The sequence below is a fragment of the Camarhynchus parvulus genome, chromosome 2 (genome assembly GCF_901933205.1).
Source record: "Camarhynchus parvulus chromosome 2, STF_HiC, whole genome shotgun sequence".
NCBI classification, from domain to species: domain Eukaryota; kingdom Metazoa; phylum Chordata; class Aves; order Passeriformes; family Thraupidae; genus Camarhynchus; species Camarhynchus parvulus.
Genome location: NC_044572.1, coordinates 8,021,600 through 8,047,483, shown reverse-complemented (window position 1 = coordinate 8,047,483; position 25,884 = coordinate 8,021,600). Strand labels below are relative to the sequence as shown.

Below are 25,884 nucleotides of genomic sequence, written 5' to 3'. Positions count from 1 at the left end.
CATTGCTGGGTGAGTGAGAGGTTCATACAAATGAGAAGAACTATTTACAAGTTTGAAAAAGTCAAATGGCAGGTTGTGACCACACACTTTCTGTCTGCAGCTAAAATGAATCTGCTCTCATGTCTCTGCAAGAAAAGTACTTGCAGATGTCTTCTGCAGGCTGATAAAGAGCTTGCCTCTGGATCATGGGCATGACAGCAAACTTTTCCAGCTATTTGAACAAAGACAACCATTTTTAATGGTCCCCAAACATAATTTCTCTTGTAGAATTTGACAATATCATGTGAGAAATATCGTGTTTTGGTCCCTTCTATCGCAGCAAGCACCTGATCAAGCAATCTACTTGCTACTGCTATGAAATTTTCTGAACCCTTGGGATGGAGAGGGTTGTATAAATGTGTCTAAATGTCTCTGTTTTTCACAAGGTTTTTTATTAGTAGCATCATTATTTTTAACAACCAGTATTCACTGCTATAACAGCAAAATGTTGCCAGACCTTTCTTAATTGTCTCGCACTGCATTTTATTAAAAACGGCAGATTTTTCTTCTGGCTGCTGATCTGTGATTCAAGATTGGAGATTGTAGCTGAGAGGTGGTGGCCCAGTGGTGTGTGAGCTGCAGCATCTCCCTGTGCTTCCACTCAGCTGCCACTTTGGGGACATGATGTGTGACACTGGGAAGATGCTCACACAAGAGCTGCTGGTGGGAAAACCTATCCAGCAGGAGGGGCTGGGGCCAGCATCTCTGGGCCACCCTGGGGTACAGCTGTGTGCCCTCCTGTGCTTGTCACACGGTGAAGCCACCAGGCTGCTGGCATCTGCCACCAGTGAGTTTCTCCTTTCCTTTCTGAGCCATCCCCTGCCTTTCTTTGAGTGCCTCCAGGCAGATGCAATGGATAATGTAATTCTTGTCCCTGCAGAGACTGACCTGCAAGAGACCTGCTTGGACTTGGTCATCTGGTGGATCCTGTAAGCTCATCTTTTGTAGTTAATTTTTCAATGTCTTCTCTGATTATTTTCTGCTTTCAGATTTTGACTGAAGCCTTGTTTTTTTCCGATTTTGTCAGGATTTTGGTGTAAATTTAGTAAAAAGTCTTCCATGTTGACACTACTGAATTATTCAGGGCCTGATAGGAACATACTTAGTGGTGTGTCTTCATTAAAGTCATCTGCACAGAAGGTAGATTTATATAGTTAAAATCTTGTCTTAGTTTGGAAAGGTGTCTGCTAAGGAAGGCAGGAGCCTCCCCTGAAATGGAAAAAATGTAAACCCCCTCCCTCAGAATTGTTATAAATTTGAAATTAGGGAGGCTCTCAGGCAAAAATATGGGAGCAGGAATAACAGTTCTTTACTAGGGAAGAAAATAAAAAGATAAAATATACAATGTAGTAGACTAAAACACTGACAGAGTCAGAACACAACCTGACACCCTGTGGGTCAGGGTGTTGGTAGCAGTCCCATTGGAATTGTGGCTGCAGCCCTCCTGGAGTGTCAAAGGTGGTTCTTTTGGAGCAGGGATCCTGTAGAAAGGTGCAGTCTTCTTCTGAAGATCCAGTGGAAGAGCAGCTGCTGTTCCTCTGGAAATCCAGTGGAGAAGCTGTGCTGGTGTTCCAGAAACTGAAGATTATATCCCGGTAGGAATGCTTGGCTCTCTCCCCCTGGGCTCACGTCTCCCAATGGGATGCTGTAGTTCTTATCAGCCATGCAGTGACATTCAATAGCTGTTATCAGCAGATGTCCCCTCCTGAGGGAGGAGTGGGTGTGGAAGAGATAAGGAAAACTGCCCACTGAACAGGAGACAACTGCCATACAGGTGGCAATAGAATACAATTTGCTTGGCAATCTGGGACAAATCTGAATCTCATTTTGGAAATAAAGGAATCACTGGTTTTTGAAAGGACTCCTCATCTGACTTGATACAACTTCAGCACTTTCTGGGCAGACTCTCAGTGTCTTTCCTCCTCTCCACATTTCAGCATCTTCATTGTATGCTCCTGTCTCTCCATTCTTCTCTGTTTTTCTGACCACTGGAGTAGTTAATATAAGCTGCTTTTACTACATCACCACTAGCAACTGACTTGGCTAGGATTATAAATGCAACTGCATAACCACAACAAAGAATTCAATGAAATACAACCCCAAACCCCACCAACATTTTCATGTTTTAAAGCCTTCCATTCAACATTCACACATATGACATCTCCTGTGCCTTGCTTTGACTCCTTGCAGTAGTCCCAGTCTTGCAGAGCTGCCCACACAGACATGTGCTTCCCATCCCTCCAGTTTTGGTGTCACTCCAGCCAGTCTGTAGGTGCTCAGTCCTTCTCCTGCCACCTTCCCTCCTGCAGTAAGGCCATGTCTTGATGGGAGGCTGCAAGTGGAGTCCTGGGTTTGAGTTGCACAAAGACATATGGTCTCTCCACAGAGAGACCTTCAAATGTTCTTCATTTCAAGGAGGCTTTCTGCTTTTATGACAGCTGTGACTGTAAGGAACCATAAATCCTGGTGTCCTTGTCCCAGGTAATCCCTCTTGCCCAGTGAGACACCTGCCCCATTAAACACCACATTACAGCCTCAGATTAATGACAAGTGTTACAAAAGAGCACCACAGGCCATGGAGAGCCACAGCAGCTTCCTAAGGGTGCGTCTTGCAAACAATTATCAACAAACAACCAGCTGGACTGTTCTGCAGAGTGAGGTTTACTGTACAGGCTGAGGCTGTGCAAACAGAGTTAGCCATCCATATGCCTAGCATTTATAATAAAAATTTATGGCAGCTGCTTTCTGTGAATGTCAGTGAAATAGGTGAGGAAATAGATTTTTTGAAGCAATCTATGGCTCTAGATGAATCTCTCCCATTCATTTCAAGGAGAATTATTATTCTGAAATGTAATAAGATTTTTTTCTATATTAAACTGAGATGTCTAAAATGTGGATATCTAAATCCTGTGGACTACTTAGTAAATCTCAGAAAGACATCCCTATCTGAAACAAGCTTTCTTTTCTTTAGCTAAATAATAATACTCCTCTACTATCTCTTATATCCTTTATCATTTCAAGTGAAGAGAGACATGCTTTTGCTGTACAAAAGCAAGACCACTCTCCAAGGTATGTTCAGTAAGCAATCAAGGCACCCTATTATGAGAAATTACCCTCCACAAATTTAGATACAGTAAAAGATGACATACATCCTTCTGTTCTTGTCAGCTTAAAATGCAAAGAGGGTTAGACCCACCTCTCTGCATGTCTCTCTTCCTTTCTTTGCACGGAGCCAGAGCAGGGGTCAGCCCACAGAACCAGAGAGGAAATGTAATCTTCTGATATTTACCAACTGGATTATTTATGGCTGTGTGAGTTGGTTCCCAGCATGCAGGAGAGTCACATGAAGCTGGGCCCTTCTGGGAGAGCAGATCTTCTCGTGGCCTGTGATGGACCTAAATATTTGCATTGATTAGATCCCACTTTGATGCTGTTATTTCATCATTATGAGCCCTGTGTGAATCATAAATTATGAGCATGTAGTATGCAGCACAGGATGTGCAGGGCACTACAGCTTGAGGTGGGCATGAACCTTTGGAACGTGGCCAGTGGATCCTTTTTAAGCTGGACTTATTTCAGGAACCCATCCTGATTCATGAATGTTTCATTTCAAGCATGTGCTTTAGTCCTATCCCAACGAGCAGAGTTTGAGGATATGCTTAAAGCTAAGAATGGGATTTTGAGGTATCCCTGACTCAAAGGCAAAGCATAGGAGAATTTTCACAAAATTTGAAGGCAAAAAGATTAGACTGTAGAGAAATGTAACTACAGGGAAGTCCCCTCCCTTTTAGGAGGGGGATACATTTCCTTTTAGGAAAAAGTGTAGAAATGTAGCCAGTTCTCTGAATGCAGACAACATTAAGGAAAATACTATACTACATATTTAGAATGAATTAAATCAATTGACAGCTATCCAGCCACAGAGAAAAATAATGTAATTTTAACTGAGCAGCAAAATGGTTCTGCCTAATAGTTAAACATCAGTGAGCTCCACTGTGTCTCATAAAATGCAGATCTCATTATCTGTTTGTTACATGCATTGAGAGATAACTGTTCAAGTTGAAAAGTATAAAAATTTGATTTAATTCAGTGACATTTTGGATACAAGAGGGTCAGGTTGGTCTTATAAGAAATAACAGCTTGGGGCATATGGAAGAGAGTGTAATTGAAGATAAGGCTCTAGCAAGATGAGTGGAAAATGTAATGAGAGTTCAAGGATACATTAAACAAATGCACCCTGGCCTTCACACAGTAATCACCTACGTGTGCCATAAGGCAAGCAGCAAATGTAATTGACTCCCTGAAGGAAGATCATTACAGCTTTGGTGCTTGCTGCCTCATGCCATGATCTCTTCTTCCATTTGCAGCACTGAGAATTCAGATGTGGGAAGTCCTGGGATCCTGAGGGGTTATGTAGGAAATAGAGCCAGCTCTAAATAAACCCAGAGACCTTTTGGTGGCTTTTTCAAAGATTAAGTAGATATCTGTGAGTATCTGCCTCAATGTCAAAGATTAAAAATGAACAACACTGACATGAATGGGGTAGAAGCCCCAGTGATGAAGGAGGGTGGTCCTTTGAGGAGGAGGATAGTCCTTTAAGCAAACAGGAGAAGTAAGAAGTTTGTCTGTAATAGGCCAAAATAAAGAGGAAACACTTTTTTGTGGCCTGGTGTCTTGAAGGGGTTCAGTGTGATCACAGTTTCTTGACTGTGGTATGGCAATTGTCCTGCTTTCCCAGTTCCTGGGCATTTAACCATATCAATTTAACCATCACCATATCTGACTGGGATGTAGGGGTATCAGGGATATGGCAGAAGTGAAAGACCTTACCAAAACCTCAGCCAGTTCCCAGAGGAGTTAGACCTGGAGGGATAAATGGATTGTAGGCTTTCCTGGTTCAGAGATCTATCTGCTCCTATTGAGGGAGCTCCAGCATATCACAGAGATATCTGTCAACTAACCAAAACATTTGGAGGCTTACAGAGCCTTTATTTCCCTGAAAGCTTCCTGTAAGCCAAAAAGGAGGATTAGAGCCAGAACTGGCCTAAAAGTACAAGCAGTTTACCTGCATTTGTCCTCAGCTTAGGCTCTAATGAGAAAGTCCTGACCGTGACACCTGTTTGTATGAATCCCAACTCCTGCTTAGTACTCAATAGTTGAAATCAATAAAATAGACATATTCTCGATATCAAATAAAAATTTTTTTGTTTTTGCATTGAAGAGTGGCAGACAATTTGGTACTTAAGTAACAAATGTCTCATTTCATAATGTTTCCTGTGTGGCATACTCAATCTGTTATTAATTAAGGTGGCACTGAGGTCCTGTTAAGATTGATCAGCTGAGCAGCAGTGGATTCATCTCTTGATGTCTTCAGATTAGAACTCAATGTTACCTTAGCTCACAGTAAGAGTATTTGGGGTGAAATTTAAGGGCAAATTATAAGGAAAACTGACTGGAAGACCTACTGCTTTCTTCTGGCCTCGAGGCTGCTATAAGAATGCTGTCAGAACACATTTTTCAAGAATGTCAGTTTAAGTTCTTCATTTCATTTGAAAATACGTGAGAAACAGAAATCAGGTTCCTTCTACAGAAAAGAAAAGTGGGATTTCAATCCAGCAGCAATAGCTACTTGTCTGCATAGTGCAGTCACATCCATGTCTAAGCACTGAGAACTTCCCAAAGCTGCAGCCACAAACATGTGACAAATACATTCAGCTTCTCTGTTTGTACTGTATCACAGGCAGATAATTTGCCTACCTGTGTCTGCATTTAAAGATGTGCAAGCACCTGTCTTTCAGCCACCCTGAAAATGCTTCTCTAAGCTTCAGCATTTGGGAAGGCCATAAAGCAGAAATGTGCTGCCAGGCTGGGGCTGCTTTTAGGGCTGCGACAAACAATGGGATGATCAATTCTCCCAGTGCTCCATGTGGAAGGTTAATCTAAGTGGCCTTCTGACCCTACACTCAGTAATTGGAGGAACTGCTTTGAAGATGATGCAGTTGCAGTGAAAATACATCAGCAATGAAACATTTTTCAATAGGTTTTACCACTAAGACCCCATGGCTACATATGAAATTCCCTGGTGGCACAGGTGGGCTGGTGGAGCTGCTGCCCTCTGTCTCTGCTCCAGAGGAGGAACCCTGAGTCACTGCCTGCTCCCAGCCAGCACTGGGTTAACTGAGTCAGGAGAACCTGTGTGAAAACAGCCACTTTTAATGGGCTGTTCCCAGAAAAATCAACACAGGTCCTCCCTGAGACACTGGAGCTTCTGTGTGAGCACAGGGATGCATCCTCAAGCAAGGGTCTTCTGGCCATTCCTCTTTCTGGATGAGTAAAGGGAATATTTAACTATCTGGACAACATACAGAAAGAGAGAGATGGGATGTCAATGTTTTATCAGCACAAATTTATGGTTTTCACTCTACTCAGAAGCACAAAGCCATAAATGAATCCTGGAGATCATCTCAGAGCAGTACCCAGGCTCACTCTTCACACTGTTCTGTAATATGCTCTGCAATGCCACCAACTTTAGTTGCCTTTTTATGCATTTATGCATTAATAATGTAAAAATAAACACAAGTGTTAGTGTTATTTGAATAACAACAACAAAAAAAGGATTTGGCACAAATAATGCCAAATTTGCTCATTTCTAGAAAAATTCATTTTGGTTACTTTGTGTTTCATTAGCTTTTTTCAAGCCTGCATGAATGAAAGCCCAGGCTCAAAGGAAAATTTGCATTCTCTATTGTTTTGCTGATACTAATTTACCCCAATGGAAGGCCTGTAAATGATGTTAATCTTGACAAGCTACAAAGAAGGGCTACAGGGATAATTACCCACCATATTTCTCAAACTCAGAAAATGCACAGAAATTGGTAGGTACCTTAGCTGGAGCAGAAGCAAGGACTTCTCTTGAGGTGCAGAGAATGGAGTCTATAAATTATAGTATCACATTTTATTTGTGGCAAATTATTTGTTCTTTCCCAGATCACTGGGAAGACTTGCATTCTTCTTTCCTGGTGCAATACAATCAGGTCCAAAACTCATTAAGAAAGTGTTATAATATTTTATATATGTATTTATATACATATGTATATATATAAAAAGTGTGTATGTACTTATATGTATTAATTATATGTAATTTATATAGAGGTGGTTATTGGCAGTCTGAGGGAAAGACAGAAAGAATTTATTTGTAATGGTGAATGAACCTTTCACATTCCTTAGCAGGTAACACAAAGGAGTATATCCCCTCTTTTAGCATTGTGTCTCACTTCTGACAAAAAATATCCTTACATTAACATGTGCTAATCAAAACATTTTCCCCCCAGCTCCTTTATGCTCAGTTATAGTAAAGGTAGAACTTGCTACTTGGCACTTGCAAAAAAAAACCTAAAAAAGTGTAACTATTATATTAAAAAAGAAAACTGTCAAGCAAATGACAGGAGATTCTCAGTGCAGTTCTGGAATTAGAAGAGAATAAAAAATGAAACTACCAGTTCCAAAAGAGCCTTTTAGGATTCAGTGTTGCTGTACAGATAATAAGAAAGTTTTTAATTATAAATCATATTTGCCATTGCAAGCAGTCCCACTGAAGGAAGGAGGAAAAATGCATAGACAGCTCAAGCCAAAACAGAGCCCTCTGTGTACCTGTTTTGCACATTTTGATTCTGATTAAAAAGCAGATCTTATTCAGGAAAGGAATAGAATTAGGAAATGGGAACGGAGATAATGCAGGCAGCATGTCTTTTGGGGTTTTCAACAACTTTCCAGGCACACTGAAACTAACATCAGCTTCTGTAAAACGCTGGGTACTTTGTGAAGATATATTTTGTTGGAAAACTAACATCTAGAGAGCCAGCTGCTACCAAACTATGTATTATTAACAAAGGACTCAGAAAGCCTTCTGCTTGCAGGAGTAAAACAAATACACAATTTAATCTAAACTTCAAATTTAATTAACTACAAATAAAAAACCAAGCTGTTGTTTTTTCACAAGCAATTACACCGAAATATGATACTGTAGGTGCATATGAATTTTTCATATAATCATTTGTGCACACAAATAAGGCATTTATGTAAGCATGCACAAGTCTTGTCAGCTTGGTGGGCTTTCACCTCGTGCAAGCAAAATTTAGATCACAGTTCTTCTGGAAACATGCTCATGAAGTTCTCTGTAGAGAGCTCTTGTAGTTAAGAGATCAGAGGAGTGTTTGTGGCACAGATAATGTGCTGTTCACATCTTTGTGGACTCTGGTGAAGACACACACCTGTACAAGGCCAGGGTCACATCAGCTCAGGGCGCTCCCAGCAGCAGGGGCAGCTCCAATGGCCTCACCCTGCCCTCCCTCTGGGGACACTTTGAGGCTCTGTGTGGTACCCTGGTTTGGGTTCCCACCCCCCTGTCTGCCCTGTGCTCATCTGGCTTGTGGAGATGGACTTTTGGTGGGCTGATGGTCCCTGGGATGGGCTGGAAGCAGCTTCAGAGGAACTGGGCTCCCCCTCCTTCCATTTCCATTGTCACTTTGTCACTCAGCTCGTGCAGATGAGCTTTACCTTATAACCTGACAAATGCATTTGAGGCTAAATACAGGTGAGCACTTTGCTCTACACCTGAGACCAGCCCACTGATCTGACTTGTTTCTGTCTGCTGACACGTGAGCAGAAGCCAGAATTTATTTCTGGCAAATTCAGGGGATATTTTTTCTTCTTCAATAACCTTTTTTCTTGTTCAAAACCACACTTTTTCCATCTCGTTTTCTGCTCTTGTGGTCTGGAAACAAGATTGCACACATGATGCAAAACTGGAACTATTCCTTTTTCGTTAGAAATAGTCTAATGACTAGGATTTAAATAATTTCTTGACAGGTGACCCACGAAATACACAAAGAAGTAAAAAATATGTTCATTAATCTAATTCCACTGCTTATTTAGAAGGTACTTAAAGGGAAAAACTTGTGACTTATGGGAGCAGTCTTTTCTTCTGGGAGTGGTCATTTTGAAGACAAAAAAAGTTTGAATAAAGAAAGCTATTTCTGTGTGAGAAGATTAGCAGCACTGCTGATAATACAACAACCTTTCTGCAATCTGGTACTGAGATCTACAGAATTTCTTTCTGGGGCCATTAGAACTGTTTAAAGTGCTTTAAGGCAGGTTTTGTGTAGAGTTGTTGCTGTGCATTGTTTCATGGCACATAATGAAAACTCCATTTTGTGTGTTCTGGCTGTGCTGCACAGCTGGTCACCTGCCTGGCATCTGCTCCAGTTGGGCAGGATTTTCCAAGTCCTCCTGCTTTCACCTGCTTTTTTCTGGGGCTTTGTCCAGGAGCTGCTTCATTTGGGGAGGGAAGTTGGGATGGTTTCATTCTTCTCATTTCTATAGAAAGCTCTGTGGCTAAAGAACACCCAGAGGATTTAGGCATCCCATGGCTATCCCTACCTTGTGCCTCAGCAAATTTACTTTTACTCCATTCAGGAAGAGGAGGACAGACCCAAAAGTCCATGTCCCACATCCCAGGTCAGGGCAACAACAACCTTCTCTTTGCTATATAGGACCAAATTTATAAAACAGTTTTCTTCTGGTAAACCTATTATAGTTAATTCTTAACCTTTCTCTTTTTTCACATTTCATTACATCTCCATACTGTGGATGGAACCACACTTTATTCTTGGATTTTTATCATAATTAGTGAAAAACAATGATTTACCTTTAAGGATAATTAAAATAACCCTTTTGAGTGGGTACCTTTTATTTGTGAAAAATTGATTTTACAGTGAATTTCAATGATTTGGTACAGTATTCTGACCTTATATTTCTACAGAATTTTCAAATTCTTGTGATTTAAAATAGCAAATTCATCTCATATTCTTCTGATATGACTAGCTGAACAAATGGGAGATCCAAGATGCAGTAACTGCAACTCCAGCTGAAACTTTGGGAAGGGGGAATGAAATGAAAAATGTGTGCAGGTTGTTTGCAGTATGGTTTTTGCCAGTATTAGCATAACTCCTGTTTTGAAATACTTGTGATCTTGGAGTTGTACAAAGAACCAAAAATTATGTGACTCTTGGAAAAAAATCCAAATAATTAAAAAAAAAAATAAGCAGAGAAGGAAAATCAAGAGCACAAACCCTCGGAGGACAAAACTTTGTTTTTCTTTGTGTGGAGCTGGAATATGTGATAGTGTAGGGACTTAAAATATAATGAAAGTATTCCTGTGGGAAAGGGCAAATTCTCAGTGATCACACTGAGAAAGATGAATCTGAGTAATGAATGGCATCAGGAAGAGGAAAGAACTCAGAGAAGAATGTGGAATAGTAACCTGAGTGATAGCTGTATTTATCAAAGAAAAGAAGTGAAAATTACCAGTGCTGGAAGATGCAGATGATTGCAGAGGCAATGAAATCCAACAGGAAAGGAAGCTCAGGAAGCAGCGGTGTTAATGAAATCTGATTGATCAAGAAGAATACAAAATGTATTTTGCTGCAGGTGAAGGAAGATTTCGGTGAAAGTAGTTCAGTTTGGTGTGAAGAAGTCAAAATGGATGAAAGATAGAGTTGGAAAGAGTGAAAATTATGGCACTAAGAAAGCAAAGGCTGGACATGGCAGCCTGGAGAGTGGCTAAAAGGGAAAGCAGAGCTCTGAGAAGTCTTTTCAAAGACAGCCCAGGACATACATGGCACAGAAGAAAATTACCCTGAAAAAGGATTATTAGAAAAGATAGAAAGTGAGATGAGAATATGAATTGTTGAAAGAAAGGGCTAAATGGATTTAAAAGCAGATGGTTATTTCTACTTTTTTTTTTCTCCTGCCCCACAACAAAACAGTGCACCATATAAAAGTTAAGGACTTTTTAGTTTGATTTTCACTTTAAAAAGTAAATTTCATTGTGAGGGTGGGCAAAACAGTAAAACCTTTAACCAAATGTCCTTTCTGGAGTAGAAGAAGAACAGGTGATAGGTTGGGTATTTCTTACATAGTTGGAATAGAAAGGAGACAATGTCATGTGGAGATTCAGGGGACCTGGGCGAAGCCTTTACCCAGTAAAATTTTATCCAGCAAAAGTAAATAAATGACTTGTAAACCCATTTATAGTTTCTACCATAGTTTCAAGAATAACATAAGTAAGAAAAGAGAGAGGCCTTGCAGGCAGGAGGGAAATAGTAGGTGCCCTGTCTTTTTATTTCACTAAGTCTTGCAATGCTATCTCTTAACATTGCTCCGAGTACGGGAGGGAATCATTGTCCACATCAAAGTATTATGAGGAGGTTCAAAACTTTGGAAAGCAGAATGCTTATTATATAGATACAATTATATATTATCTAATATTTATATTTTGAACATCCTTGTCAATGCAGCGATGTTTAAAATATACAACATGAAGCAGGCTCTGAAAGTGCTCGTTTCTTTCTATTGACTCTAACTTATAGAAAGTGATAATTATTGTTTTCTGTTTTCTAAAATAGGTAAGATACATCCCCCTCTAGGTGAGAACGCTTCGCTATCAATGTAGATGCATGCTTTGCAGTTTCTGAGGGAAAATAATTTATTTCGGTGGGGCTCGATGACCGTATAGGTCTTTTCCCACCTCAGCGGTTGTATGCAATGATTTCGGGAGCAGTCGGTGCACTCACTGAAGAGCTGGGTGTTGGAATACACACCACTGCCATCGGCCGCCGCTGCCATCGCCCGCGTCCCCTCACGGCGGGGCCGAGGGGCGGGGCCTGGGCGACCCGAGGGGCGTGGCCAGGGGCGGGTGGCTTCCCTCTCCCCGGCAATGGGCGGGGCCGGGTATCCCCGCTGCCCGCCTCTGTCGTTCGGGGCGAGTCCATTGCATCCCGCGCGGGGGGAGCTCCGGACCCGGATGCTGTCTGCCGGTCCGGTTCGGGGAAAGAGGGAGGAGCAGGGATAGCGCCTGTGGATCAGAAGCGGGCGCGGCCCTGCAGCAGCCGTGGTGGCTGATCGGGCGGGGGGAGCCGCTTTGTGGGGGCGGCTCTCCCCTCCCCCTTCCACCCCCCCTACGTCCCGGCGGGGGATGGTGTGTCCCGCAGCGCGCGCCTTGCTCGCGCGGTTCGGCGACTCTGCGGGGGGAGGGGGACGGGAGAGACCCGGGCCCCGGCGGCTTTTGCAGCGAGCGCGGGGGAATAGCGGGCAGGGGGGGAGCGCCTGCTGCTGCCGTCCGCAACCATGTTGGCGGACGACGAGGAGGAGCTGAAAGTCCCGGAGGAGATGTTCAAAGACGTCAAGTTCTTCGTGGTGGGAGACATCGACCCCAAGGTACCGGGTCATCCCTTCACATCGTTCCCGCCTTCCCCTCCGTCTCCCCCCCCATCCCGACGGGGGGGGGCACTGTGGAATCGTCCGGCTGCCGCGCGCGGGCTGGAGGCTCGCGCCGCCTCACGGGGAAAGGGCGGGAGTGGGGGGAGCGCGCGCCGGAGGGACCGTGAGGGATGGCCGGGGGGGAAGGGAGGCGGCCGGTCCTGATCCCGGCCCCGATCCCAGCCCCGATCCCGACTGAGCCCATGGGAAGCGCCGGTGCCGCCGCCGCCGCCATGGGAGCCGCGGCCCCGCCGCGCAGGCCCCGCCGGAGCCGCCTGAGCGGAGGAGGAGCGGGCGGAGGGACTTCCTGTGCCGTGCCGGGCCGGGCCGGGCGGGCAGCGGGGGCAGCGGCCGCCGCTCCTCCCGACTCGAGCGCTCCGCAGGCCCGGCCCCTCCCTGTGCCCGGTTCCGTACGGGTACACGGGGACAGGCCATGGGGAAGGTTCGTCACGGGGGGCCAGGCTGGCTCTTCCCTCCCACCCAGACCTTCCCGCCTTGGCGCGGCCCCGAGCGCGGCCCTGGTACCGCCCCGGGCCGCCCGGCGCGCTGCTGCTGTAGTTTAGGCCGGGGGCCGCCCGCCCCTCTGGCCGTGCCCTGGGTAATGCAGGTGGCCTGGCCGTGAGTAACAGCCGCGGTGGGCGAAGGTGGTTGAAACAAAGTTTTTGCGGCGTGTCCAATTAGACAGGTGTTTGAAGTGCACCCTACGGAGCTTTAGGACAGCGGCTTCCTGCAAGGAGGTTACTGCATGCTTCACGCTGAAGTTAAAGTCTTTGCCTCTCTGGTATTTGCTGCAGTAAAGTCTTAGTTCAGCGTTGGGTTACTTTAGCATCCTGTCCTGGCGCTCACTGAGCCTCGGATGCCTGTAAGTGACCTGGAGACACAGGCGCTGGCCTGTTCAGATGGTTTTCATTCCTATTGTGCTAAAACAAATACAATACACTGAAAGATCAGGATGAAAACTTATTTAGACAGGTCTCTAGATTTAAAATTTAGTTCTTAAGCCATTAAGTCTTTACACATAAAATTTTTAATAATGGCTTAGCACTCAAATAACAGATTCCTGTACTTACCAAAAAACCCTGCAGCAGCAATGTTAGTATTGTGTGTATGAGGATGAGTGCAAAAATCCTGTAGCACTCTTGCACATCATTTGTCACAGGAATAGTGTCCTGAAGAGCCTGTTCTTAGTTGTGTGTTGACATGGGAGGACAGTGAGCAGATTTCCCATAGAGCAAGTGGACAAGCATTCTCTTAAGCTGGTTTTCTTTCTCATCTTAAATTTTATTCTTCTTTGCAGTCAGAGTCATTGTCACAGGGCTTTGATTCAGAGCATTGAATTTGGGAATAGAGGTGTCAGTGTGAGGAGGTGGGCTGGGCTGGGCTGGGCTGAGCTCAGCTCCTGGGAGAACCCTCTGTACAGGCTTAAGCCCAGCTGGCAGCTAAGCACAACACAGCTGCTCTCTCACCCCCACCCCTGTGCAGTGTAATGGGGAGGAGATTCAAAAATTAAGCTTACAGGCTGAGATATAAGAACAGTTTAATCATTGAAAACCAGGTAAGGTACAATGGTAGTGGTAAATAATAATGGTGAGAAAAAGGGAAAGAAAGGAAGCCCCAAGCAAGTGATGTGCAATACATTTGCTCTCTGTGCACTGACAGGTGCCAGACTTCATTCTTGACTCCAGGTCAGTCCTTTTTAGGGGTAACTCCCCCAGTTTATATACTGGGCATGACCTGCTTTGGTGTGGAGTATCCCTTTGGCCAGTTTGGGTCACCTGTCCGGGCTGTGCTCCCTCCCAGCCTTTTCTGTATCTCCTCACTGGCAGAGCAAGACACAAAAAACTAGTCCTTGACTTAAGATAAACACTGCTTAGCAAAAACGAAAACATCAATGTGTTATCAACATTATTCCCACTCTGAATCCAAAACACAGAACTGTAGCAGCTACTGAGAATAAATTAACTCTTCTTGCTGAGACCAGGACACCCTCCTGTGGGTGTCCTCTGTGGTACCCTGGGGCACCTGAATGTGAGGAACATTTGTCAGGTGTGTTTTGAGCCAAGACAGAATGCAGGAATTGTAAATCAAACTCAAACAGTTGTTAGAGGGAAATTTGTCCCATTACTGATATAAGAATACAAATATCCTTGGCACTTTTTAGTGCTTCGTATACCAGTGGATGCCAAGTTGATTTTTTCCTCCTTCATCTTCTGGGCAGGAGCACACTTTGATCAGCTTAAATTTCTAAACGGTTTCACAGAAAACCAGTTACTGTAATAAATATTAAAACAGACCTAGCACAAGTGAGTATGCTAATCAAAACAAATCCAAGAGTAAGAGGAAAAAAAGTGATCTTTTTTCAGGTGAATAACTGCATACCTGCTGCCTATTAAAGCATGTGCAGCATAAATTGGAAGGGAAGCAAAAGTCTGGAATTGTGCCAAGGTGTTCTCTGGCAAATGAAGGAGAGTTCATCTTCAAATCCATTCCATTGGGTGCATTTTGCTGCTCACACCTTACTGAGAGTGATCAGTAGATGTCAGCTCCTCTTTTTGTTTTAATAAATGCGCTTCCTGCTTTCCTCAAACATAAAATCCCAAACCATCATGTTTTGGAAACACCAGTTAAAATCAATATTTCCTTCAGAAAGAGATAAAAAGTAATGCAATGCAGCACAAGGTCTTTGAACAGGATATTTGGGTTTTGGTTATCTTGTTTAATTTATTTTTATATGCCCATTGTCTTACTTCTTAATTTTGAGCTATTTCTCTTGTCTCTTCCAACACAGATTTTAGTGGGACAGAACATGATAAATTTTTTATTTCCCCTCCCCCCAAAAAATTAATTTAATGGGTATAAACCAATACTAAAAATGCAGAATTTTTACAGTGTTCATATTATGTTTTCTAGTTACAGGTATATGGTTGATACCAATGTAAGTGAGTTCTTTAATTGTGCCAATATAACTTTTCAGTCCAGGCACTACTTAATCTGAAGAAGTTGTGTATTCTGAGAGGAGTTTGGAAGTTGATGTGAGCTAAATTAGCCTGAGTCTTTTTTCATGACACATGAAATAATCAAATGCATTATTATCTTATCATATTTGTAGTGTTTAAACTACATGAAACCAGTGTAACTTTTTGTATAAGCAGATGCTTTGCACAAGTTCTGTAATGCAACATTTTTTTGATATTAAAAAATCATACTTTTAGCACCTTATTCGTAGCTACTTTGTGATGCTGTCAGATTTGGGTTCTCACTTTTCATGACGTTCACTCCTTTTTTTAGCCTTCCCCTAAATGAGCAGTTGAATTGGATTGTAGCTCAGGGGGAGCTGTGTGAGACAAGGAGCTCACGTGCTGAGACTGTTCTTAAATACCTTCTGTTTTCAAAAGTGCTTTATTTGGATTTAGCTTCTCCCTTTGGAATGATAGCATCCTGTGTTTCTTTATGGTTAACTGGATTGCATGAAGGAAGGTGTATCATGATTTAGGGGATTGGTGTGCGAAATGGAAACATGCACTTGTGTTTCTGGCACTGGTGAGAAGAACAGCAAGCTCTTGATCAATTTTCTTGGTTATTTTAGAGTAATTCTTCTGGTAATATTAATCCATTGCAGAAAAAAAAGTTGACTTTTGTTTTCTTTAATGGAGTTTTAAAGTCAGGTACTTCAGTCAGGAAGTCAGCCAAAATTGTCTCCTCATTAAGTGGTGATTTTTCTATCCCTGTTTTTCTGCTTGGCAGAAATGCTTTATAAAATAGCTTGATGCTGTGTTTTGAGAGTCTCTTTTTCAGTGCTTCTTTGAGGACCAATTAATTAATTAATACTTATGTTTGATGAATGCATTGCCTTGCTCTCTGCTGTTCACTGTTGTGGGCAGAGCATTCTGTTTTGAAGGGAATGTCCCCGGCAGGTTTGCAGGGACAGGCATCTGTCCCTGGCAGGTTTTGGAGGATGAACATCACCCCAGTTTTGTTCTAAATCAAAGGGAAATGAAACAATGATCTTAAATGGCATTTTTAACTTTTACACTCTTTTAGACTGTAATGTTTTAAAACATTTTTCTCTTCCTCCCCTCTACACCCTACTACCTCTCTGTTACCTTCTTAGTTTGAATGAAAGTCCTGGGTTTTGGGGCACAGGGCTGGGTTCATCACACAAATCTTTACAGCAGAACTGAGAGAACTCTGAACTTTTAAAGCAGCACCTGCTATTTGGTTCTTGCAAATTGGGAGTGAGCTGTGCTTGGGTAGTTGGGAGGTGTTTTCCATTCTCAGGGCACAGCAGTGGAGTGAGGCACTTCAGTTCCAGCTCCTGAAGGTACTAATTTAGGGAGCACGAGTCCTACTTGTTGAATTCTTTTATATTCAAACACTTCCAGAGATACCCTATGCAAAAACAAACACTTGGAAGATCTTTTCTTCCCTGCATGAAGGAAAATTGTTTTAATACATTTTTTGAGGAATACATGTTTTGGAAAAACCTTGACATTTCCCCAATTCCTACCCCATCATCAGTTATTTTGAAAAGTAGCTCTTCAGATGCAATGATGAAAATATAGAAGAGGTGTAAACCTTTGGCAGTCAGGATTTAAATGTGTTTGGCAGCTTCAGGAAAAGTTCTGGCCACCTACAGGAGGGCAGCCAAGAGAGAAGGTCATATTCATTCATCCATCCAGTGCCAGTGTCTTCTTGCAGTAATATTTTTCTCAAATAAAAGTTGCTAAAAATTACTGACTTCTCCCTGTCCTCTTTTGGGTTTAGGTTATCCAACTTCTGAAAGCTGGGAAAGCAAAGGAAGTTTCTTACAATGCACTGGCCTCACATATTATCTCAGAAGATGGGGACAATCCGGAAGTTGGAGAATCTCGAGAAGTTTTTGATCTCCCTGTGGTAAAGGTGAGTGATTCATCCATGATATTGTCAAGGTACTGACATAGATGCTTCATTCTTACCACAAAACATTCATCTTTGGATGATGACTGAATAAGACATGTCTTTAAAAATCTCACATTCTTGTAACACAAACTTTTATCCTGACTTGCAGATTCTGTTACAGTTCTGTTCTCTCCTTCTGCTTGTTGCTCTGTATCTATCAGTGGTGTGGGTAATTTTTAGTGTTCTGCTTTGGATTTTTTTCAGATTTTTCTTTCAGTCATCTGTGAGATGATGTCCTGTTAGTTCTACCTTAGAAGTATTTCTGAAGGAAAGGTTCTTAAAAGCTTTTGGCAGTGGAAAACTTCAATTTAGAATAAGTAGTAGATAGATGAAGGTTTTTTTAAAACATAAAATTGGCAAAGTGCAAAATAATTTTGTTGATTCTGCATATGTGTACTATGCTAATTATGGACTACAGAAACTTGCAGAAAATTAGGGTTTTTTTTTCCTCCTTACATAGTTTTTTAATGTTTTTTTAAGTATTTTTTCCTTTCTTACTTTGGAATTGCCAGTATTTTGTTACTACTTTCCAATAGCAGGGTATTTGTCAGTGAAAAATTATGGGCTTCATCTTTGAATACGTGAACTTGTCACTCTGGAAGTCATGAGAGAGATTGGAAGAAATAACACTGGATTTTCCCTGCTGCTACCTTTGAGTACATGATTTTGGGTTATTTTTTCCATACAGGTGCAGGTTGTGTTAGAGAATTTTGATAGGTTTTGTTATTAGAGCTCACCTGACAGTGCAGAACTGTGAATTAACTCCAAAAAATGAAAGGTGCTTGGCTAGGGACATATGGTAATACTGGGTGTGCTGGTTAATTTGTTGTTCCTTTTTCTGAAGTGGTTTTTGGTGTAATTTTAACTTCATAAGCAAGGAAACTGCTTCCATTTTCATGAGAAGGAAGGACATCAGCATCATAGAGAACACTTCCTGCTTTCTAATGCCACTTAAATAATTTAATTTGCTTCATAACTGCCAACTCATTTGCTGGAGGAGAGCAAATCTTTCACTAATGTCACTTGGCTTGACCTGAAAACATCACAGCATGATCTGTAATCAAGAAGATCAGACTAAGTATTAAAGGGACTGGAAGTCAGAGGCAGAAGTAGCTGGTTATAGGGAAAAAGGAAGATGAAAAACTTAAGGGAGGAAAAGATTTTTTTTTTCCCTGAGGACTGAGGAGTTAGAACTTAAGTATTTTTAGCTCTTTTTTGTATTGTGCCTTATAGGGGAAGGAGAATAACCAGAACTGGGACACCATAAACACCGTTGCCACAATATATTCTTTTGTTTGTCTTTTGAGGAAAAGTAATTCCATACTGAATGTGATGTCACTCTTTGCCCATTCTTCCTTACCTGCTGCACTGGGACCAGTGTCCTACATCTCCTCCACTCAGTGCCACCTCCCTGTGTCCCTTTGAGCCCTTCTGTCCCAGAATATTGTCAGAGGGGCCATCACTGCTCAGCGGCCAGCATTGTTCTGTCTTTAGAAAACTCATTCTGTGTAAGGCTATGGTTCTGCACTCCTTGCTGATGAGTGTAGGATAGGATTATCTGAATTATTTTTCTTAAAAGCAAGAACTTCAGAAAGGGAGAGGATGAATAAATACTGTAAATGACATGAGAGAAGGGGGTTGCTGCACAACCTTTGAGCTGTCTTATTGTGAACACTTGCAAATAAATGAAAAGTCTTTTTTTGCAGACTAAGTGCAATGTCTGTGAAACGCTTAGACTTCCAAAGCTGGGAAGCATATATTAAAACTAGCTATAGCATAAACTTGGAAGGTAATTCATATTTTGTGCATGTAGAGCAAGGATTTTAATGTCTAAAAACAGGTTTTTGTTTTTTCCAGCCTTCCTGGGTGATCTTGTCTGTTCGCTGTGGAGCTCTTCTGCCGTATCCTTTTAAGTTCAAAATTCTGTAGAATACATGTTAAAATGGATACCATTGAAGGATTCAAGACTGTTTCAAATAGCTACTGCTTAAACTTCTAAAATGGTCTCTTGTGCTTTGCCTGCCAAGATTGCAGTGTGCTTGGAGCTTCTTTGTCTTCAGTTTTCCTGTCCTTTTGCCTATTTTGTGCTTCACAGGCACTTACAGGACAAATGTTATCAAATGGAAAACAAGAGCTGGTAGGTGCAAGAATCCAGGTGTTCATATTAGGAATTTGGGCCTTAATGTGCTTCAGAGATTATAATTCCTGTTTCATACCCAGTAGTTTAAGGTGTGTGCCTTTGCAACTGACTGTGTTTCTGTGATGTGGTCTAGACTAGTGATTTGGGTCATTTTTGTCTGGACATAAAAATTCTGTTTGTTGTGCTTTCATCATCAGGATGAATGTTTAGTTGCTTATGTTACACGTTTCTAAACCTTTTCCCTGTCCATGAGGAGTGTTCACAAAAAAAAAAAAAGCTTGGAATTAGCTACATTTTCAGGCTTAAATAACCTAACATTTTGTTTATGATGTTTCTTTCACATGAAGAAGTTGCCCTATTAAAAATTTTTGTCTTCCATCTGCAACCAGGGTTTTTAAAAGGGTACTCTAATAGCTGACTGATACCCAGAAGAGAAATAAACAGATGAAAGAATGGAATGGTGCAGTCCATAACTAAATTGGAGCTATAAATGTGGGAATGTAGTTCTCAATGGCTATTGCTCAGGAAGTCTTTATTGTTGGAACAGTGGAATGGCCAAATGAAAAGACCAGGTCTCAGTAGTGACTTGTTCTTCAGTTGCATGGAAGGAGGAAGTTTTGTACACCTGTGAGCAATAAATGTGTCCTTGGACCTTTGACTTTCTAGCACTTCATGTCCTTAGAACATGGTGGGTTTAGGTTTTACTCTGAGCCTTATTGTGCTCACTAAAATGGGTTGTTAAGTCTTTACTTCATTTTAGCCTGTTTCAGTCTCTTTATGACTTCTAGTGCAGTGACATCTGGCCTTTCATTAGGGATTTAGGTACTGCCATAATGAAAAAAATACAGGAATTAATAGGAATAGCTTAGTTAATAGGAATAGCTTAAGTTTTTCTAGCTGATTGCTTTTGGACCCAGTTTAGGCAGAACATTTTTGTCTTTAGTTTATGTTTTAATTTGGTAATGCTCAGGGTGGTCATTGAATTTCTGAAGAACCAAGTCCTAGAAACATCTCGTGTCAGTTAGACATATGGATCTAATAAGAGCCATAAGCATTTTGTGTTGCCCTACCAATTCCAGTGCTTATTTGATGGGCATTTGCCTGTCAGTTGCTAAAGGTAAAGTTTAATATAGAAAGATTTTATACATTGTAAAAGCACAGTAATTTTTTTTCTGTTTCTTAGTGGAAGTTGTTTTCACCAGAGGGAACTTGAGATGGCAGAATGTTCTCCTGTGCTCTGCTCACTGATGTGTGCAAAGTCTGACTAACCTGCAGTAGAAGGGAAGTAGCAGAAAAATGAAGCTGGAAGCAGACTCTGTGAAGAAGGAAGGAGAGTTTCATGTGTGAAAACCGTGGCTATAATGCCTTAAAGAGGGCTGGCAATTTCTTTTGCAGCAAAAGCAAGAGTGAGGAGGGTGTATTTTTCAATGGTCTTGTATAGATAAAAGAGAATCAGAGCACTTCTGAGCTTTTGTTGATGGCAGGAAGAAAAGTGAGTTTTGCTGTGTTCCCTCTGTTTTATTGTGCTGCTTGTAACTTTTAAAAAAAGAGTCTCTTTCACTCCTGTTCTTTAGAGAGTGCTAGCTCCAGGTAAACTGATGGACCTCTTAAAAGTTAAATACGTCTGTCTCTGCTTTTATGTGCTAGCAGTGGGTACTCAGGCAGGGAGTAGACACATGTACACTTTTGAAAGATACAGTACTAAATTTCTGCCTTGGATGAAATGGAGAACAATTTAGGATGTTCATCAGGCTTTAACTTCTTGAGGTATGCTGGATTATGGCAGTAATTTATTCTGAAGTTTTAAAGTACTCTTGGCTTTGTCATCAGTTTGCTGTTTGCTGTCTCTTCTGGGCCTCAGATTGTGAGTGTTGCTGGCACATCTGTCAGCATCACAGAGAAAATAATTTTGTTTCATTTAAAAAATCTCAGTGTCTGCATGTGACACAATGTACACCCATTTCTGTAGTCATTTTTTTGTGACAAATGTGCATGGATCTTAAAACACAAGATCATATGAAAATGTGGAAAAGAGGGGCAAGTAGCAGAAGTCTGATGGTCCATCTGTCTTTCCCAGATCAGTTCTGGTTTAGAGTGTTACCAGAATTACTCATAATATTGGAGGTGTTCTGATTCAGTTTGTACATCAGGTTTTTTTCTTGATGCATAAACTTTTATTGCAAACAGACAATGTGCTTTCAAAGATGAAAATTTTTGAATGGTCAGATACTTGGTATGATCTGAGAACTACTGCACAGACTGTTTCATTTCCTTCTAATGTCCCTGAGGAAACTTATCTAATTATTTTGCATCCTTGACACCTGCTTTCCAGTGTAAATGGCTTTTCTCCAGAACCATGTCAGATCTTTTTTGGAGTCACTGCTTGTCTCTCTCAGGTAAGAAGTGAACCATATTTCAGTCTACTCCAACGTGCATTATGTGTGGGATGTTTGCTTTTTTTGAGGAGAGATACCAGCCTTTCTGTTGTACTATGACTTTTTTTTCCTCTTTGTTTTCTCTGTCTCTCTGCAGGTTAAAAATTACTCTTTAGTGGTTTTTCTTGTTGTGTGTCTTTGTCACCCTTTTTTTCCCTTTATTACTTTCTTGCTAATTTGGTATTTAAAAGTGATAGGTAATACATTAGCCAGCCTTGTAAATGGTGTGCTGTGGATTACTAACATTCTTACAGCTGAAGCCAGCTGGGTGCACAGAGCTAAAAGGCTTTTCCACCTTCTTTTTAGGTTTCATCTGAAGACCGAAGTACGCTGTGGGCTTTGATTACTTTTTATGGAGGGAATTGCCAGCTGAGCCTCAATAAGAAATGTACTCACTTGATTGTGCCTGAGCCAAAGGGGGTAAGAGTTTTTTACACGTACAGTTCTTGTTGTAGCTCTCATTTGCTTTCAAGTAGTCAAAAATTTTCCATCTGCCTGAAGTTAGAATTCTTAACACTGTTGATTAACAACTAAATTCAGCAAAATTAGGCATTGCAGCTATTCAGTTTGCACTTATTTTCTGCATGTTTTAAGCCTGATTAATTTAAAAGATGTCCAATTTCACACTGGTACTTGAATTCCAGTTTGAATAAAGAATTTTATTCTTCATCTTGTTTGTCTTAGCCTAATTTTGATACGTCACAGTTATTAGTGATTGTGATTATATTATAAATCCACAGATACAGAATCAGTGAAGAAAAACAAAGGACAAAATTGAAAAATTGAAGAATAAAACATGGGCTGGCACTGGGAGAAGAGAAAGTGTGGCTATGGGAAATGAATGCTTTCCCTTCTTTAAAATATAGGAAGCTTTGTAGGGCTGGGTTCTTTTTGCTGAATATGTGGTGTGTGTGTGTGTGTTGGTTTTTTTCTTTTAATTAAGTGCTTGATATTTTTTTAATTAAGTGCTTGATATTTCTTCTGTGGACTGTTTAGAAGGGTGTATTGAACACCATTCTAGTTGTCCATTTCATCACAATAAAATATAATGCTTGGGCAAAACTTTATTGCCTAAAATTTTGTTTGTAAGAACCAATGAAATGCATTAATAATACCTAACTTAAAAGCTTAAATAAGAAGCTTTTTAGAACAAAGGATGTTGTCTTTAGCTTGCCAGTCAAGAAACTTAAAAGAGGTTTTAGCATTCTCTGTCTGTAGGATACAAATATTTTAATGCACACAATCATTGAATAGGAACAATTTTATGGGATTATCACTTGCTACTTCCACTCCTGATGCTCTGATACACTACAAGAGAAACTGCAGCAGTTTGTAACAAGAACAGTTCTGTCACTAGGAAAACTTACATGATTGCTCTGACTAGATACAGGATGATAAAACAAGATTGTTAATAATTCTCACCAGAATGAAAGAATAAAATCTTGTGTTGGCAAATAAACTTGATTTCAACTCCAATCTCTTTATTGTGCATGAATGACACTTTCATTGTAGGAAATAACTTCAGAGAATCACTAAATTAATTTCCTCTGAATGTGCTTGTTGTTAATTTATGTTGTTTGACATAAAAGAAAATACCAGCTCAATCATTTCTAAATATTAGATCCTGAAGTAAGTTTCAAATTTTCGAAAGAAAGTTTTTTTTCTGTACTGTTTTGATGTATGTGAGGGGTTTCCATTAAAGAGGATATTCGAACTAATAGGACACTGATTCTGTGTCTATTCTATTTATTAGGAAAGGAAACAGTGAAGCTTTAAGATTGAAGATAGATTCCTGCTGAAGTGCTTTTTTTCCAGTGATCAACTTTTAAATATTTGTCTCTGTTTTGAAATTCTGACTTTTTCCCCAAATGCTTTTTCATAGTGGGACTGGTTTTTTTACTTTTTTTTACTTTTTTTTAACACTGGATGAAACATAAACTCTCTTTAGACTTGCATTAATGTCCTCCTAAAATCACTTGCATTTTAGTATTGACCATGATGTTCCTCACTGCTGGGTTGGAATATTTTGGTGATTGGGTTAGAGAAGAATTTTGCAAGTGAAGACATTCATCATCTGCAATTGTGCCTTCTGAGTCCTTTATAGTGTAAATGTGGAAAATTTGGTTTTTTTGCATTTTAATCTCTTGGAACTTGTAGTTCTGCCCAGTATAAGTCCTGTTGGATCTGGGCAAGATCACTCTCTTGGACAGCAGCCTTGTAATCTCTCTCTCCATGCTCTAGCCCTGATCTCAAAGAACTTGTGATTGTTTTTGTCTTTAAATCTTTTTTTTTTTTCCCCTCAGGAAAAATATGAATGTGCTTATAAACGGGACAGCATTAAAATTGTGACCCCAGACTGGGTACTGGATTCTATAGCTGATAAGAGTAAAAAAGAAGAGACTCCTTATCATCCTCGTTTAATTATATACGAGGAGGAAGAGGAGGAGGAGGAGGAAGAGGAGGAAGAAGCAGAAAATGAAGAACAAGATTCACAAAATGAGGCTAGTACTGATGAAAAATTATCAAGCCCAGCATCTTCTCGAGAAGGATCACCTTTGGGTGATCAAGCTTTTTCACCAAAATCTACTACTGCTGATAAGGCAAAAGGGGAACTGATGTTCGATGATTCTTCCGATTCCTCTCCAGAAAAGCAAGAAAGGAATTTGAACTGGACACCAGCTGAAGTCCCACAGGCATCTGCAGCAAAGCGTAGGTTGCCTCAAGGGAAGGACTCCGGGTTGATTAATTTGTGTGCCAATGTCCCACCAGTGCCAGGTAACATTTTGCCTCCTGATATGAGAGGCAACCTCATGGCTTCAGTGCAAGGTGCCCAAAGTTCTGACCGCCAGGAAATGATGGCCACGTGGAGTCCAGCCGTGCGGACGTTAAGGAATATTACTAATAGTGCTGATATTCAGCAGATTAATAGACCATCAAATGTAGCACATGTAAGTGTTGGATTTTTAATTTATAAGCTATTGGACTTTTTCTTGGGAGCTATAGTGTCCAAGAACTTCAGTTTCCTTTTGCTGTTCTTGAAATACCCAAAGTTAATACTTCCCCTTATTACTTAAAATTGTAGCCAAATTCATAACTTCCCCTAATAAGTAACTTAATTTCTAGCAGGTTCACAGAATGCATTTGGAAAAAAACATATGGAAGAGTAAAGCTGTGTATAACTGCAGCATGGTGTAGATTTTCAGTAAGGACTTCTTGGTAAGAGAGGGAGAAACATGAATTTAGAATTATTTTGCTAGTTCAGGAAACCTGGTTTCCTATCCTTCTAGAATTCTCAGTCAGTGCAAGGGAATTATTTATGCCATAAACTCATGAAATTGTGGAATTGATTGTTCCCACAACAGGTTCAGTTTATACTGCATTGTTCTGCTGGGCATCGTTAGGTTGTTATATAGTGTGCATATTTATGATGGAGAAGTCCTAACTTACACTTTCTTATGCCACTTGTGTAGTTGAAATAATTGCAGCTCTTGTGTTGAATGTATTTCTACAAGATAATAAAAAGCAAGTGAGCATGCTGCGCCTGCAGCATTGAAATGCTTAGATCTTTGTGGGAAGGGAGCATGAGTAAAGCAGGCACTGGTAAATGTTAGACATTTCTTCTACTTAAATAATTGCATTGGTGCCTTTCTTCATGTTCATCTGATGGTAAAACTTTGAAAGGTGCCAGAGCAGTACAGAGACTTACAGGCAGTACTTAAACACACAGTGTGGAGTCACTCAGAAGTGTTGATTCTGTGCTGATTATATGACATCTGAATACAAAGTGGAAATACAGGCTTATTTTAAATCTGATTGGATTCCTCTTCTCAGTGCCTTGAATTGTTTAAGGGCTGAGAGTTCTGGGCAAAGCCTGAGCAGAGCTGCCAATCATTTGCTCAGTTGGCCAGCATGGATAATTTGGCCACCACATCCTCTCCAGCCCAGTCACTGTGCCATCAAATACACATCACTGGTGTCCCTGTGTGAGTATTTCTCTATCAGCAATATTTGCAG

The 25,884-nt window shown here is 41.1% G+C and overlaps 1 protein-coding gene across 1 annotated transcript in view; it reads left to right on the top strand.

The window, feature by feature from the left end:
- The first annotated feature begins 12,169 nt into the window (after nucleotides 1-12,169).
- Nucleotides 12,170-25,884, top strand: part of PAXIP1 (PAX interacting protein 1) — a 31,960-nt gene continuing 18,245 nt past the window's right edge. The window contains exons 1-6 of the mRNA XM_030971892.1: nucleotides 12,170-12,315; nucleotides 17,122-17,256; nucleotides 19,153-19,196; nucleotides 21,768-21,831; nucleotides 22,177-22,290; nucleotides 24,174-24,818. Coding sequence (XP_030827752.1) covers nucleotides 12,226-12,315; nucleotides 17,122-17,256; nucleotides 19,153-19,196; nucleotides 21,768-21,831; nucleotides 22,177-22,290; nucleotides 24,174-24,818 — 1,092 coding nt within the window. The 5' untranslated portion in view covers nucleotides 12,170-12,225. The remainder of the gene's footprint in view (nucleotides 12,316-17,121; nucleotides 17,257-19,152; nucleotides 19,197-21,767; nucleotides 21,832-22,176; nucleotides 22,291-24,173; nucleotides 24,819-25,884) is intronic.